Source organism: Otolemur garnettii, unplaced genomic scaffold (assembly GCF_000181295.1).
Source record: "Otolemur garnettii isolate 467f Iridium unplaced genomic scaffold, OtoGar3 scaffold00098, whole genome shotgun sequence".
In the NCBI taxonomy this organism is placed as follows: Eukaryota; Metazoa; Chordata; class Mammalia; order Primates; family Galagidae; genus Otolemur; species Otolemur garnettii.
The window spans coordinates 7,239,453-7,256,945 of NW_003852493.1; the positions used below are offsets into that span (position 1 = coordinate 7,239,453).

The window sequence follows — 17,493 nt, forward strand, 5'->3', positions numbered from 1 at the left end:
TCTTGATGTGTGTGATTTAACGACATTTAACATTTTCTGTTTAATCCAGGTTCTCTTAATATTAGTGGAGATTATGTGACCACATAGAGTAACTTTTAAAAGAAGAATTGAAAACGTCTATGTCACAGTTCCAGGGTTTTGAAGACTGTGAAATATGGGAGACAACTCAGGGTCAAGACAGAAACTGAGCGTAGAAGATTATTTTTCAGGTAATTTAAAAATAAGTTAAATGAAATGATAGGGTTGACATCTTTGTTTTTTACAGGTGACTTATTAATTTATAAATTACTTCTTCCTCCTCTGTAAAACAAAATTACTTCCCGGGGTGCTCGACTTTTAGGTGGATACAAATGTATAGAAATTAACCATTCATTTTCAGTCTTACATTTGGGATATCTTTGGAAAAACTGCATCCTCTTAGTTGAAGTAAAATCAGAATCTCACTTCTCATAGAGTTTAAAAAAACCTTCCTTTGTGAAATGGCAGACTTACTGCAAGTTCAGACATAATTGATGAGTGTGGATATACAGTGTGAGCATATGGGCTTTGTGACTTTGCAGAGACAAAGACTTCGGGTGGCTGTGTTCCTGAAGCAAATGAGATTCTAATTTCAAACATTTTTCAAATGGAAATCAGGCCCCCATGAATCATTCTGATGATTTTTTTGAGGCATTAATACAACAGAGTTAGTATTCCTCATTCGATCCCCAAAGTCACTTCTTGGCTAAGGATATTCCTCTTCTTGATTGTTTTGAACTGTCAACATAGTCTCTCACCTTCAGATAGAGGGTGACTGATTTTCAAATGACCTATTATGATCTTAAACCAACCTCATTTTGAAGCAACAAAGAAAGAAAAATTAAGTAGTGCATTAACATTTCATATCAGTGAAACAGATTTTTCCATGGCCAAAGTCATTCTATCCATCTGTGGAAAGATCCACCTTTTGTTTTTCCCTGTGTTTATAGGTTACATTTTTAAAAGTACTGGTGGAGCCTCTGTACAGTGGATTGGTTCCCTAAAACAAAAACAAACAAACAGAAAAAGGTTCAAATGCATGTACGTACATTTTGTTATTATACTGTTACATTACCTCTATTTTCATTATAGCTCAAATTGGAAAAGCTCAATCTTGGAAACCATTGGAATAATTTTTGTTATTTTGATATTTCATACTTTTGGCATTTTAAAATTTGTACATTTTCTTTTTTTTTTTTTTTAATATGCAGAACCAATCCCATATGTGTGCATTCTGAAAGTCCTACCATTTTCGGCAATCTAGTAATTCATAATAGAGAACAAGATTTGGCTATTTTATTCACCACTGTTTTCTCAGGACTGAGGAGAGTGCTTAGTCCACAGTAGGTTCCCAGTATTTATTGAATAAGTAACATGAACATTGATAAGTGAACTAAAAGTGAAAAAAAGTAAAAACCAGGAACAGTGAAACTGGTAGAAACATGAAAATACGAATAACACAATATACCTTTAAGAAATGTCTTGCTGGTGAGAGGTATCAAAAAAGGTCCCAAATCATCTTTCCTAAAATGAGGTCAAAACTCAGAAGAGGGAGCAACTAGCTGCTTGGCAGGAGCAGAGAAAGAGAGAGAGAGAGAGAGAGGAGATTCTCTAGGACAGACCTGGATAGCAAAAGAATGAGTTGGCTTCATAGATGAACCAGTGTGTAAACTAGCATGGGGGACTCTGGGGTCATGAAAGAAGGACTCTCCCAAGGCAGGTGGCAACCTGGCTGTGCTCTTGGGAAAGCGTGGTATGTGCTGATGCTTGATACCCCAGCTGCGCTATTTGGGCTGTCCATGTGCTTCTAGGCACCAATAGCATTGACGCGGTGGCAGAAGACCAGGGGAACCAAGCCTCTCTGGTTGCTCTAGGCAGAGAAGAGGTCTGGGGAAGGTGCGACATCTCCTCTCCCACTTTCCAAGGCTGACCACAGAGGCTTTTGTAGCCTACAGCTTGGGTTCAAACCCAGCTCTGCCACGTGACCTTACAGAAGCAACTCTGGGCGTTTGTGTCCCTCATCCCTAAACAAGGGATTAACAAAGTGTCTGTCTCATCCAAAGGGGTAAAGTATATTTTGACACTGTGCCTGGAACACAGTAAATGTTGAATAAATGCTACTTCTCCTTATTAGTTTTTATTTATAGCCTTTCTTCACATTGGGAATGTCCTTTTCTTTTAGGTCTTGGAGGAGGTTATAAAGATCTTTCCCCCGGGGCTTTGGTACTCTTAACATTTTAAGCCTATTACTGAATATGTATGGAGTCCAGATACCACCTCTGACCCTGTAAGTTACAAAATGTTATACTTTGGTCTCTTTATTCTATGAATTGTAAATAGGTTAGCAATTTCCAGGTGTAGATTAAAAACAAAACATGATTGTAGTATTTGCTTTCTCAATATATTTCCTTTAGCTCTGGGGACAACTGAAAAAAATTGAGAAATATTCCCTGCCCTCTCCCACTCACTGCCCTTGGATTTGTAGCAGTGACCTCATTGTGAGCAGGAACTCATGTGCCCCCATTTATATGTTGCCCAAGCCAGTGGCCTGACCTCTGACTGTGTGACTTATCCTTGTCCAGGAGCTATAATAGAAAAGAGGTTCCTTGGGTGGGGGTGGATGATAGTGAGGACCAAGTTGCCATGTTGCTTTCCATCCTGAGATCACCCTGGATATTCTGAGGGACCTCCAGTTCTTATTTGGTCCTGCTGCCATAAGAATTTGGGATTCTGAGGGCAAAAGGAGGACCATGTGGCCTTAGACATAGGTGGAGTCTCATTTAGAAACAAAAATGATGTATGGGCTTCTACTAAATATTAGAGACTAGAAGCTAGTTGATTACAGGAGAATAAGGGAGTCAACTGAAGAAACAAGATGGAAAAAAATAAGAGGTGCAGGCTGGCGGGGACAGTGGAACCTGTCCTAGAGGAAGAGGGAGACTTAGTGACAAGAAAAGATGCTCTGGAAAGGGAAACACAGGGCCAGCTCTGCGGGAGCGGGTGCAGTTTGTAGGTCAACGTGTTCGATACCACATCAAGTCAAACCCACTGAAATGCACCCACATTTCACACTTAATGTCGATATGCACCATGAAGGTGAGTTGAGTGGCAATTGACAGAGTAACAATACTATTTTGTAGATACTTGGTTGAATATTTAATTTTGATTGTGTAGTTTTCATTCTGTACATTAAAGCAACTTCATCTCTTCAGGTCTGCAATATTTGAGGGATGTCTTTCAAAGCTGGTTATAAGGCCATTGCTCTCTAGAGGCCCTGCAGAGGGCAGTGGGTAGAGCAGACTCCCGTGAAGGGCCAGTAAGGTGGAGGTGTGAAAGTGGAGGAAGAGCAAGTACGTACTGCTATTGGGGTGTGTTAAGTTGCTTCCTGACCCCAGATAACATCCAAGGTGCAGGAGAAGGTGCTCACATTGGGTTTTGTTGGCAGAAAGAAATGTGGAAAAGTCCACTCCTGCCTCCTCTAGTGACAAGCACGTGTAACCCCCTACATAGGATGCACAGCTGAGACGCGTGCTTGGGCCCTGCTGAATTTCGGGTGAGTCAGACAAGGTCAGTTTCCCCCTAACCATCTGGGTGACCAGGCTGATTCCTGCGGGAGTCTAAGAGTGCTAATTTAGGCTGTGAATTCTGCAAATGCAGTGGCACATTTTTCAACCCTGAAAACGTGGTAAGAAGAAAGCTCTCTGTCATGACCCACAGCTTCCTTAATGATTGCCTAACTGCCAAATACAGACCTGATTTGCTTAGCACAGTACAAAATCAATCCCTGACTGCAAGAAATGTCAAGCTGAATATTTTTTTTTGCTTCAAGTTAATGACTTGTCATCCTAGAAAAAAATGTCTAATCAAAGATGAATTTAAATATCTTCCATTTGTGTTTTCATAAAGACTATATGGGGAGGGGGGTATTTTTTTTTAAAGCATAATAGAAAGGTAACCTTTCTTTAGAGCTATAATGAAATATTTCAAGAGGTAAGCTCTTTCTATCCTGAGCTCTGTTGCCTTAAGAATCCAGTGGGGTCTTATGGGTCAGAAGACCCAACTGTCCCCATAGTCCCTGGATGTTCCCTGGAGTCTTAAAGATCAGTCAAATTCACCTCTTGAAGAAACAGCTTTTCGATAAAAACTGAATTAAATCAAAGACTTTTATATGTGTGTATGTGCACTGAGAAACACTTTTTTTTTTCTTGTAGGATATATTAGTAAACTTTGAACTGAATTATTTGAATTAAAACTCTTTTGCATCCAAGTGAATAATTATTACCCAGTCATTATCTAGTCAGGAACATCAAACATTTGTTATTCAAAGAAACTCAATTTAACAAGGGAACAAGATTTTTCATTTATGCTTTTATCTGTTTAATGCATGTTTTTGTCCCATTTTAGATGAAGGAAGAGTAAAAATTCAGCATTTGAATTTCAGTCATGTTCTACATCCTGAGGGAGAACAATTCATGTTTTGGGAAAAATTAACTGTTAATTAAAATGTTATTTTAAAGATATTAATCATTTGTCAGTACTCATGCCTTTGTATGAGAACATTAAAATGTGCTGGTGAATAGACACACATCACATAATTGCCCAAGTCCTTGTTTGCAGAATTCCTGCTTGTTATTTCTGGAAGGGTCAACCAAAGGCTGTGCTTGGAAGAACAACGAACAATTAAGGTTTCAGCTCTACCATGCACTGAAAATTTAGGAAGTCCCTTAAGGTCTCTGAGCCTCAGTTTACTTACCTTTTAAACGGGAATACCAAGACTATTCCCCAGGGCTGGTCGTGGTTCAGCCAATTGCTGCTGTTGCTTTTTGTGCCAACTTAACCACTTTCTTTTGCCTGATTCTCCTTCTCACCATTGCCAGGCATTTGCTCAACAGTTGATTAAAGTTAAAAATAACATCTGTGGCCATGGGATCGGACATTGTTAACTGTCCCTCAACTTTGGCCTCATTAGCACTATGTTCTAAGTCACCAAACTAACCTGTGTGGTTGCATTTTACACTGTTAGGAATGGATAAATTATATCCTTAATGCAAACCCACAATTTGCTTTCCAGAAAAATTCTGTTTAATTATGAAACATGCAAAGATAAACAAAAAGAGGAAATCTGTTTAATAAACTGCCATAAACCCATCACCTAGATTCAACAATCATCAAGATTTTGCCACACTTGTTTCAACTATCCCTCCCTCCCACTCTCCTTTTTTGGCTGACTTATTTCAAAGCATACTCCAGCCTTCATATCCTCTCACTCCTTCTGTATGTATCTCTAAAAATTATGGATATTTTCTTGCAAAGTCATCATGCTATTATCACACCTAATCAAATCATCTATACTTTCTTGCTATCATTCTAATATCCAGTGTGTTTCCATCTTTTTTCAGTTGTCTTAAAAACATATTTTTTACACTTGCACTGTTCCAAACAAGATCCATACATTCCATTTGCTTATTGTATCTAAAGGCATTTTTAGCAGGAAGATAAAATAGATGAAATTTTTCATTGCGCATTGTCTTGAATCATATGTTATGAGTAGCTTGAAATAACTACATAAAATATAAATATCGCGTAGTAAGACAAACTTATTCAAAATGGAAAATTCCATTTGCTTTAGAAGACATCACTGTAGGCTTAGAGATAAAAGTGTTAACATCAATTTACTTGAGCTGATGAACCCCTCAAAGCATTGTGTTTGCCTGTATTTTCTCTGGTGATATCACTGTTTTTAGAATCAGCAATGTAAGATAATTGGTATTAGATAGCTGGACACACCATTGGAGATAGAGAGATGAAATTAAAATCATGAAATTGTTTCTATGGATCTCTAGAAATGTAATTATCTCTCCAATGGAAAAGAAACACAGAAAACTGTAGTTCTGTTTTCTGTTTGCCTCCTGTGAAGAGAAGACACTTAAATTATATCTGTTGAGTCCATATAGTTAAGGGTTGATACTTTGGGCTTTTGTTTTTTTCAGGTAGCTGATTAAAATTTATGTTGTTCACGAGAAACTATCTGCATTGTATTTAAAAAGTCTTCTCAACTTTTGTGTTGTAACCCATTACATCAGTAACAAGTATTTCTGTAGAGTTTAATGAGACTCCTCAGAGTGGTGTGTGTTCCCACAGTGCACGGACAGACAAATACGTTACAAGGGCCATCTAGGTCCAAGTCATGGTTCCTTTGTCTCTGATGCAGAACAGAAATGAAAGCGTTTAGGCTCACGGTGAGAGTGGTAGAGAGAGAATATAACATGGAACTGTCTTTTAGAGCAGAGGAAGGCTGAGCCCTCCAATCCCTTCCACCCGGCTCTTTCTCCCAGAATAGCCCTCAATGTTCACGTACCGTCTGCCACTTGGCCTTTGATCGTTCTGCTTCAAATTTGGCAACTTCCTTACGATCATGAAATGACACCAGCAGCTTCCAGATGCACAGGAAGACCACCCCAATGAGAAGACTAGCCAGCGAAACCCCCAACATGATCATGGGAATGTTTGGAGGTTTTGGACAATCTGTGCAAACAAAGAAAATTATGATAAGAAGGTGGAACCATTAATGTTTTGACATAGGAAAGGCATTTCTTTTTGGATCTTCTGTGCAGCCAGGGGTCAATACTGACACCTTTTTGTCTTGTTGAATTTTTTTAAAATGAGTAACTTGTTAAAGTGTAGCCCTTCATTCTTTCAAGAAAGAACAGGAGGTAAAGGAGGAGTGTAGTCATTCAGAGCAATTGGATGCACACTTGATGGCTGACTTAAGAGTTAGAAGCCAGAAGAGTGACAATCAATGCATGGGGACTGTTTAAAGGACCAAGAATGATGCTAGTTTTATCACAAAAGATGGTCTCTTCTGAGTACATGATAAGGTACAAATGAAATGTGTGGGTGGCACGCACATAATTACTTTTTCATGGATCTTCTTGAATTGTGAGCAGTCTAGGAGATGATATTAAAATTTATATACAACCTATCTCCTGGAAAGATTACTATGTGCTGCTCCTTTTTTTACAGACAGAAGACAATGACAGCTTTCAGTTTTATTTTGTTGAACCCAATACAGTGCTATGGTTTCCTGGAAAGGTCCTGGACCAGAGTTGGAGAGGTGGGTTCAGGTCCCATCTGACGTATAGCAGCTGTGTGAACTTAATCAAGTCCCTGGATTTCTCTGAGCCTCTGGGCCCTCATCTGTAAAACAAAGTTCAGTGTCTCCTGCCCATTCCCGATGATTATGATAAGCAAAGGGCTCACGCTTGTTAAACCCACAGCTTCCTAGACAACCTCCTTAAGATTCTGATTCAATAAGTCTCGGACAAGGCCACAGGTTTTTTTTTTAAGGCATTCTAAGTAATTCTTATCTTCAGGGAATTTTGGGAAATCAGATGTTTTGTATGGTCCTTTCAAGTGAAATATCCTCTAAAATGCTATTTTGACTCTATTGGTGATATTAATGTAATTTTGCAATTATACAGTACCTTCCCTCATTGACAGAAGAATGACTAATAATCCTGGTGATATGCTAGGAGATGATACATTTCTTAATGAAACATTATAATTAAGCTCTCCTCTTGCTTTGTGGGAAAAAACATCCTACATAGAAATTATCGTTAAATATCTGCTTCCCTCTGCAAGAAGCAAGGCAAAATCCATGGGATCTGGGAAGGAAATGAATCATTCTTAGTTTATCCTTTTATTGCTTTTAGATATTATTTAATAGAACCAGTCATGCTGCTTTTAAGGTGAGGATGGATAGCCGATCTGAATCTGAGTGGGACTAATGGCCCCTTCACAGCATGGTGCCTGGCCTCACACAGTTTCATTCTTTGGCCAAGAAACCAGGTAAGGAGATTATGCAGAAATAAGTAAAGGAGCGAATGACATAGCTATTATAGCAGGAAGATCTAAAGACTGTATCTAAGCATAGCAATGAACCATGGCTGCAACACTCCTGCAAAGAAAGTAACAGGATCATGTCATGTAGACCCCGGCTACATCTTTGGCTGAGAAATATCTGCGGTGGGGTGTATCATGCTCCTGCCCAAAGCAAGATGAAGCTTGCTAAGACCCTGCAGCCAGACGTGAATGAGGAGGGGTCTCTAGTAGGAAATAAAGGAGGACTGGGTGCAGACTGGCAGAGATAATTATTTGAAGAAATCAAGGTCTTTGGGAATTGTACCTTTCTCAAGAAAAGATTTTTGGCCTTAGTGCCAGAGCAGATCTTACACAATAGAGATCTTACTCTTTATACTCTGATATTTCTTGAAAAGGTCAGACTGAAGACAGATTTCTCAGAGGGTCGCCTCTATCACTGTGTGCCATGGGCACTCTTCCCCTTTTTCTGTCCTCAAGTCCAGGTTAGTGCTGGGCCTACTTCTAAAGTACCGAGTAGCTAACCTAGCTGTGCCGTCCAAGCTCTACCGCACGCCTCTACTGAGCACTTGAAATGCAACTTTTCCCAATTAGGTTGTGCTACAAGTGATGCTGAACATTTGGTTATGGAAAAAATGTAAATGATCTCATTAATAATTTTTATGTTGATTACCTGTTGAAATGACCAAATTTTGTATAGGAATGGTAAACTATTCATTAAATGTGGATACTAGAAGATTTAAAATTACGTGTATGGTTTGCATGACGGTTCTGTTGGACGATGCTGATCTAGCACATCTTTTTGCCATTCACGTATTTATGATGATTGCACAGCCAGTGGGAGGCAGTACAGTACAGTGGTTAGGAGCATGGGCTCCAAGCCAGACTGCCGGTGTTCCTCAACCAGCTCTGGCACTTAATTACTGCAAGACTTTGCAAATTTTTAAGGTCTCTATGCCTCAATTTCCTTGCCCGTAAGACAAAAATAATAGTAGTGTCTGATTTATATGGTTGTTAAGGATATTAAGTGAATTAGTACACGTAAAGCATATACAATGTTATCTGGCGCATGGTTTTGGCTTAGTAGATGAGAGCTTTTATGTTATTATTAATGTTACTATTGTTGTGACAAATGCACTTTTATGGAATCTTCTAGCAAGGTGGTTACCTTCCAGCCAGGAAGGCTCCCCAAGTCCTATTTCCTGACTCTGATGTGGCTCTTAGGCTCTGAATGTCAGCAAGAAGCTGAGTGAAGCTGTGCCTGTGTCCCTAAGCACCCTGGTGGCCGCTCTTCACTCAGCTCCTTTTAAAATTTGTTTGGAGGACCTGGGAATCATTAACCTCCCCCACTCCTTCCTCCTCCTCATTTTGCCTCTTTTCTACCCACACCTCCAACTGACCACCATGGGATTCTCTGTTCTTAAAGCTATGAAGAGGAGGGACTATTGACTTCTGGGGGGACCAGTTTTGCTCTCTTGGCTCCTGGAAATGCCAGGCCTACCCAAAAATGTGAGTATTTTTTGAGGAAGAGGCATCCTTGAAGCTGGCAGGTGACTAGTGTTAAGCCTCAGGGAGGTAATTTTTTCCCTCACTCTTCCTGACTACAAAGGCATAGGGCTAATAAAATCCCACAATAAAAAGGCATCAGGGCGTCTGTGCCCGCTCTGAAGGACGGCGTGTGGATGTGCCACTCATACTGTGTGGAAGAAGAGAAGAACAGACAGCAGTTAGTTAATGAGGAGCCATTTATCAGTCACAGGTACGTTTCACTGGAAAAAAAAAAAAAGTCAACTGGATACAAAAGCACAAAAGCCTCCCAACTAAAAACAGAGCTTGATTCTGCAAATTTTTGTTGTGTGGAACTCATGTTTTCAATAGAATCAGTATTAGCAGGGATGGTTTTGATTTGAAGATAGCTAAAACCAGTGGCGTAGTCACAAACAGGGTGGAGAATTTGACCTCATGAAACAGATAATGAGGAGGCAGGTGTTTCTGTATTGTAAAGTGATTCTTCCTTGCACAGCAGGAGTCACCCTGTGCTCCTAAACTAATGGCTGTAAGATGTATTTTATGTGTGCATTTCAAAGAAGTCAGTTTACATGCGATTTTTCAAGAGCAACTCTCCTGGATCACTCTGTGCAATGAAGCTTCAAGGCCAAGTTTACACTCACCTATGCATTTCTTGGTCTGCGCCAGCCTCTATCTCTCCCTCTCCCTCAGCACTGTGATGTGCTACTTTTCTGAACATGTTTTCTTGATTGGTTTCTAATGTCTTTCTTGGTTAGCTTGGCATTGCTTTGGTTGTCATGCTGAGCAATGCCATTTTGATACTTTTGGTTTCAAATTACTGAAAATGTACTGTTTTATCAGCACATTGCTATCACTTTTTTTGGTACAGGGTAAGCAGGCACACGCAACAACACACAGCTGACTTTTAGCCTGCCCTTGCCACTGCTGTCTGAGACAGAACTTGGGTTGCAAGCTCCTTGTGGGAGGAGGAGGTTGCTGACAAGGTCTGATGAGGTCTGATTTGATGCAGCTGTCACTTCTGCAGGACAGAATTAGAGAGAAACACATCATTCATTGGAGCTAGAAAATGTGAGGCACCTGTGGGTGTCTGAGAGTGCAGACAGGCTATTTAGGCAGTCACTCAAAAAGAGATCTTGGGACCATTTGGGTCAGAGGTGCCAGAGCCAAAATGCAGAGTCCTGAGCCACACATCAGGTCTGCTGACTCAGGATATAGGCATCTTTAACAAGCTTCCCAGGTGAGTCTGATACCCTCTAAAATTTGGGAACTTCTCAGTATGAGTACCGTCTCAACTGCTTTCTTCTATACTTGATGTAAAGTTTTCTTTCCACTGAATGTGAAATTTTAACTTGAGGGGTCCTGATGTCTCAGACTGAATTGATAAGTTGTTGTGGATAAAAATCCACAAGAACAATGGACCCCTGGATACCCTCTACAGATCACACCCTCCCCTACAGATCACACCCTCCCCAGCTGGATCCCCTCTACAGATCATACCTTCCCCAGCTGGATCCCCTCTACAGATCACACCCTCCCCAGCTGGATCCCCTCTACAGATCACACCCTCCCCAGCTGCTGGTCCCTATCTCTTCTGACCCAGTGTTATCGTCTAATCACCCATTAACTTGTCAGTTCCAAACTGCCACATATTGTAAGTACATCATTCCTTAAATCCTAAGTCAACCCTTGGAAGAAAGTGCAATTATCTTTCCCATTTTACAGATGAGGAAATAGAGACCTAGAGAGGCAAGTATCTTCCAGAATGTCAAGGAACTATTAAATGGATTTGAAGCAAGGTTTGCCTGATTCCAACTCACTTTTAAAAGCTGCTAGGTGTCTCTCTGTCAGCCTTTCCTAAAGATACACCTGTCCCTTACATTCCATTTCATTTGGCTCACCTTTCTGCTATTCACCAGCCAGCTTTCAGGGGATGATGATTGCTCCAAATACAAGTTGTCTTTTATCTGGTCTTCGTAAGAAACATTGGAACATATCAAACCTTTTAAAAGTTATCTTTCAATCCTTGGGAAAGTAGAGGCACTCTATCAAAAACTTGGCAATGTCTCTCCTGGCAAGTGACTCAAAGTGACCTTCTGGTTGTTTTCTCTCCTCTCACACAGTATCACTTGCCACTGACTGTGAAAGGCAAGTCACCCACCTTTTTCCTTGATGCTGTGAATGATGGTTCTCCCCTCATTATCTGTAGTTATTAGGAATGTGATAAGACATTCATTTTCTCCTTGGAGGGAGCAGGAAACAGAACTATCCTTTGAGAAATCTGCAGATAAAGGAGTCATTCATTAGGTTAATGAGATTCCAAAAGAGATTGCTTTTTTAAGCAAAATAGTGAGCTTACTATGCGAGGGAGAACTGTCAGTATTGCAGAATGGGAATACAAAAGGCAGAGGTTTGTTTTCCCCACCACCCGAGATTTCAGTTTTTGCCCACGGTCCAGAAGAATAGTTCCAGATGTGGTCAATCAGGACTGACCATCAAATATCCCTCTCAAACTGTTGTGGGCAGGATTTCAATAAAGTGAAAGCACTTCAAGGCAGGTACCCACAGCTGTCGCAGGAATAGAATGGCCCCGATCACGGTAATGAGGGGCTGCATGTTCCTCTCTGCTGAGAGCATCTGGAAGGACGTCTGAATTACATTTTGCACAGTACGAACTGATACTGATACTTCACAGAGGGCCTCCCCCAGTGGCATACTCAACATCGTTGGCCATATTCTGTCACAACAATAAATATAAATTAACATCAGCAAACTGAGACTCAAGTGTTATGTAGCTTAGGGACCAGGAGGAGAAAGATAAAGGAATATGGAATCCAAGTTTGCCTATTATTCAGGATAGCTCCTTTCTTAATTAAAAAAAAAATCCAGTTTTCCTCAAATATTTTCCAAATGAAGAGTTTTTTCATATTGAGCTTATTCAAGAGGCAGAAAATAAATGTCATGACAGAAATGGAAAACGAAGTAAAATGGCCAATGGAGGATGTCAGGACTATATCAGAAATTCTAGAGGTCTAGCAGCTAGGCCAAAATTATGCAGCATTTTCCCAATTAAAAACCAAACCAAAAAAGCAACAGTTTAGAGAACTGATTAACAATTCTCTAGTTGTTCTAAGTTGGAGAATTTTTGACGGTAGTTAAGAACACTTTTTCAGAAAACTTAAGTAGCATGTTATAACACATGACATAGAATGTTAAAACTGGGATTGTCCCAGATAATCCTGGACATACTCCTTTAGGCTTATAACCTCTCTCATTAGCTTAAAAATTTAAAAAGTGTCACTAAAACAGAATCTACATATATTCCTCTGAAAGAAAAGTTACATCATAGCCTATTTTTGGTACAAAAATACCATATCCACAGAAAGAAATATTAATTTGTTGTTTTTCATTTAATTTATAAGATAACCTGACAGAGTCTCTGAGAAGTATACCTTGTGTTATCTATGAACACAGGGACTAGTGAAACATTTAGTAAAACACTTATAAATAAGATTTCAGATGATAGATTTAAGTGCACAGTTTTTGAAACCATTAGAAACATCTATTATATGGGAATATTAAGAAACCTAATTACAAACCATTCTAATCTGGTCATTTCCAAATGTTTACAGCCATCTAAATCACTTGGAAGTTTTGAAACCCAAATTCTGGGTGGTGCCTTTAGCTCAAGTGACTAAGGGGCCTGCCACATACACCAGAGCTGGTGGGTTTGAATCCAGCCTGGGCCTGCCAAACAATGACAACTACAACCAAAAATAGCTGGGCATTGTGGTGGGCACCTGTAGTCCCAGCTACTTGGGAGGCTGAGGCAAGAGAATTGCGTAAGCCCAGGAGTTTGAGGTTGCTGTGAGCTGTGACATCATAGCACTTGACTCAGGGCTATCTGTGGCTCAGTGAGTAGGGCACTGGCCCCATATACTGAGGATGGCGGGTTCGAACCTGGCCCCGGCCAAACTGCAATAAAAAATAGCCAGGTGTTGTGGCAGGTGCCTGTAGTCCCAGCTACTTGGAAGGCTGAGGCAAGAGAAGCACCTAAGTCCACGAGCTGAGAGGTTGCTATGAGTTGTGACGTTACGGCACTCTACTGTGGGTGACAAAGTAAGACTCTAAAAAGAAAATACAAATTCTGGGGACCCAGTCCTGGGTATTGTGGTTTAAGCAGTTGGTGGTACATGCAGGAACAAGTACATTTAGCTGTTTACTAGTCATTAAGAAGATGATTCCAGGCTCAGTGCCTGTAGCTCAGTGGCAAAGGTGTCAGCCACATACACAAGAGCTGGAAGGTTCGAACCCAACCTACAATAGTGATAACTGCAACAAAAAATAGCCGGGTGTTGTGGCAGACACCTGTAGTCCCAGCTACTTGGGAGGCTGAGGCAAGAGAATCGTTTGAGCCCAAGAGGTGGAGGTTGCTGTGAGTTGTGATGTCACAGCACTCTACTGAGGGCTACAGAGTAAGACTCTGTCTCAAAAAAAAAAAAAAATCCTTCTGATTAAAAGATTTGGGAACCTCTGCATTATTTCGTGCATTTGGCTGCACAGAGCACTACATATATAATCCACATTTTGGTTGTTTTTACATGGTCTTCACCATACCCTGTGTTATATCACCACTCTTTTTCTTACTGGAATGTTTTCTTCCTTCCTGCCCCCTCTCTGCCAGGACAATGCAGGCTCATTCTGCTGCCCTGAATATATTTAATGGAGCATTTTATTCTGAGGTAGAAAATATGTGGATGGCTTATCATCCTGCGTTCAGTAATATTAATCTTGTGTTTTGTTTTTTTTTTTTAATTTTCTTTCAAATAGGTGCACTGAAGCCCAAGGAGGCTTACTTTACTTGCCAGGGTTATTTAAAGTTTTAATGGAACAGTGAATATGACCTTTGAGTCGCAGCTCCTGTACTGCTTTAATTACTTCACCACTCCTTTTCATGACTGTTAACAGCTCTAGATGTAGCCTGTTCTGTAGTGTTTTGGTATTGAAATAGTATTATCAAATGTGCCACGTAAGATTTGCATAATTAGCTGCTAAGGTTTTCTTTTGTTGCTCATAAAGATGGACTTTTCTTTTTCGCTGTCCTTTGTGAATGCCCACAATTGCTCCTCTAGAATAAAGCAAGGAAAATGAGATCTCTGGCAGTCCATGAAATCATTCGTAGGGAAGAAATGTGAGAATAGGATTGAGGAGGTGGGGTCTGGGAAGGTCCAGGAAGGATATAGAAAATACAAAACTTCTACAAAACTGCGTTAAGACAACTATGCCTTTAAGACCTCAGCTCCAGGATCAGTTAACAGTTCTCAAAGAAATAGTTTCCCAAGGGGGGAAATAGGGTTCTATGGTCAAATAAGTTTGGGAACTCCCTTTTTACTCTAATTCCTCCCCTTGCCACTCTTAATTTAATTCATATTAAATTAAATGTGCATAAAAACTCTCAGAAGCCTTGCAAAAACAATAAAAAAATCTTGGTTTCCCATTTCCAAAATGTATATGACTTTGGGAGTTTTTTTCCATTTGATGCTTTCAGAACTAGTGTTCCATGAAATGCACTTTGGATAACAGTGTTAGTATAAATTAAAAGCATAAGCCAGTAGAATGGAATGAATGAGGTTAAATCATGTCCTCAGATGTGTCCACCCAAGTCACCCACAGCACAACTGAGGAACAGTTCATAGGGATTATAAAGTCAGGTTTATTTTATTTTACTATCCATGACCTTGTTGGGGGAAGGATGTTTTGCTAAAAGACCCTATGGAAGAGCCAATAGGGTGTGATGAATTCAGGGTGGTACCATCAATGAAATAACTGGGTAACTTGAGACGGGACTTATGAAAGGGCTCATTTAAAAGTGGCTTTTAAAATCACAGTCTGACAAATATACTTTTTCTTTCAAATTCATCCAGATTAGTGCTTTAAGTTGTATTAGTAATCCAATGATTATTTTCCATTTCTGGGATAGAAATAGTTGTACCCCCCTATTCTGAAGTGAATTTAGTCAAATATACACAAAGAATAATGTAAATATTTTAAATGCCACTGGAGTTCTTGCCTTCTTAAATCCAGGCATTTATAATAATCTACTCAGAAAATTTCATACTTAAATAGAGTAACTACATAGTTCAAGCCGAGATGATTTACATGTTTCTACGATTTATCCTTTTTCCACTTGACACATCACGTTCCCCATGTTGCTAGTGAATTGAGTCCTAGTACTGTGCAGGGCATTTTCTGCAATTTTTACCCATTTATCAGAAACAGCTGGTAAATATCCCCACGGCTTGCTGTAAAATGACCCCAGAGGCTATGCTGAGACTCTGCACGAGTTACGCATGTGCACAGTCCACAAACGCCACCTTCCCCAGTGTGTTAATACAGCTTACCTGTGGCCATTAGTGTAAGGCACACACCATCTTGTCCAATTTATTGCTATTTGGCTTGTTTATCTTTGGTCACCAGAAAAGCACAGATGAGGGGTTTCCTGAGCACTAATCCTGTCCTGCCATCTAGGGCAATTCCACTGTGCAGACAGAACTCTCAATTTTGAAACAATGTAAGTCATTTTTGAAACAATATAAAGGTCATTAACTTCTTTGACTTTGGATACAAATTAATTTCCATATTCTAATTCCATCTATTCAAAACACATCCCCTAGAGGGTGATAAATTATTGTCTTGATTCTTTCCCTTCACCTGAGTTACATCTTGGCCACATCTCTAAGGCGAGCCGAGCAAATGCGGAGAGCTTGGGATGACACAAATCAAATTCTCCGAGACTGTCCCTTTAGGAAGAGTCAGTCCTATTCTTTGTTTTAAAGTTCACAAACCATTTTTTAAAATGGGCTTCCCAGCTAAAATAAAAGCTAAAGAATTGAGGTGAGATTTGCCATTATGAAGAATCTGATTTAAAGTAATTAAGTTTAAAATGAAAGATGAAAGCAAGAGCAGAGTTTGCTTAGCAGCTAAAGGTAACAGGCCCTTCTTATATTTTGGGGATGAAGAAAATGGAATTAAGGATGGTCATGTGATGCCCATGTTTGGAAGGCTGGGGTAAAGGCGTATGGCGGGAGGGACAGCCACTAACCACTTATCAGAAACCATCTCACCCAGTATCTGGGAGCTGCTATCAGGACCAGGGCTCTACAGCTGCCTTTGTCTTACCTTGAAACAAGGCAATCAGCTGACAGAGGATGATTTCAGGTTTGGGGGCTAACATTTAGCTATTTCCTCAATTATCTTTTTTCTACTTTGAAGAATAAAGCATTCTGGAGTTCTGTGCAATTTGCATTTGTTTAAGTAGAGATGAACTTGCCAACAGAGCTGAGGTCTAATAGAACAGCTATGACTTTAAATTGCACCTGTTTTGTCCCATGCCATTGAGTTTTTAGGCTCATAGAATGCATTTACTCTTAAATGTGAGTGTGTTCATGCCCCAGTACATATAAGGTCGAGCTATAAAAATGGCCTTGATTTATAAAGAACTATGGCTCTCAAGAACTACGGGAAGGAAACAAAGGCAATTTAAGAAAAGCAGAACCTTCTTCTTCACTGATGATCGCACCAGCTAGTTTGCACTTGTCCAGACATTCTTCTCTGGGCTGGCCATCTGCAGACAGGTAGCACTCAATGCAGCTCCTGCAGACAGTATTCAACAGTTGACATCAGTGCGTGTTGGTGGAAACTAGATACACAGCTGGAATATTGCTTTACTGTTGTTGCAGTTTGTGCTATAGGAGTGTCTCATAGGTGACAGTGCCTTTTTTTACTTTCATAAAGATATCTGAGCGGATACTTGATTATTCTGAATTTACTCAGTAATCAATAGTAATCAGTGTTCCCTGAGCCAGCCTTGATAATAGCCACTATACTGTTTATCTGTAATGATTGCTTCTGGTTGGTTAAGTTAAAAAACAAAACAAAACAAAACCCAATTGATTTATCTATGTTTTCATTTTACTTTTTCCTAAGGAGAGCTTATGTCCCAAAAATACGATTAGAGACTAGGCGAAGTTTTTCATTTCCTGATAGAAATGGCCTACATGTTAACTAGAA

The 17,493-nt window shown here is 40.0% G+C and overlaps 1 protein-coding gene across 4 annotated transcripts in view; it reads right to left on the reverse strand.

Annotated features, from left to right (window-relative positions):
* Positions 1 to 474: 474 nt before the first annotated feature.
* The window catches only part of ITGB6 (integrin subunit beta 6), a 78,700-nt gene continuing 61,681 nt past the window's right edge, over positions 475 to 17,493 (reverse strand). For 3 of the 4 annotated variants that reach the window (XM_012808975.2, XM_012808974.2, XM_003795982.3), the window contains 4 exons: positions 16,979 to 17,076; positions 11,585 to 11,704; positions 6,377 to 6,543; positions 475 to 1,018 (listed from right to left, as the gene is read on the reverse strand). In XM_012808975.2, the coding sequence (XP_012664429.1) occupies positions 920 to 1,018; positions 6,377 to 6,543; positions 11,585 to 11,704; positions 16,979 to 17,076 (484 nt within the window). In that variant the 3' untranslated portion in view covers positions 475 to 919. The remainder of the gene's footprint in view (positions 1,019 to 6,376; positions 6,544 to 11,584; positions 11,705 to 16,978; positions 17,077 to 17,493) is intronic. The other variant, XM_012808976.2, reaches the window with a different exon arrangement.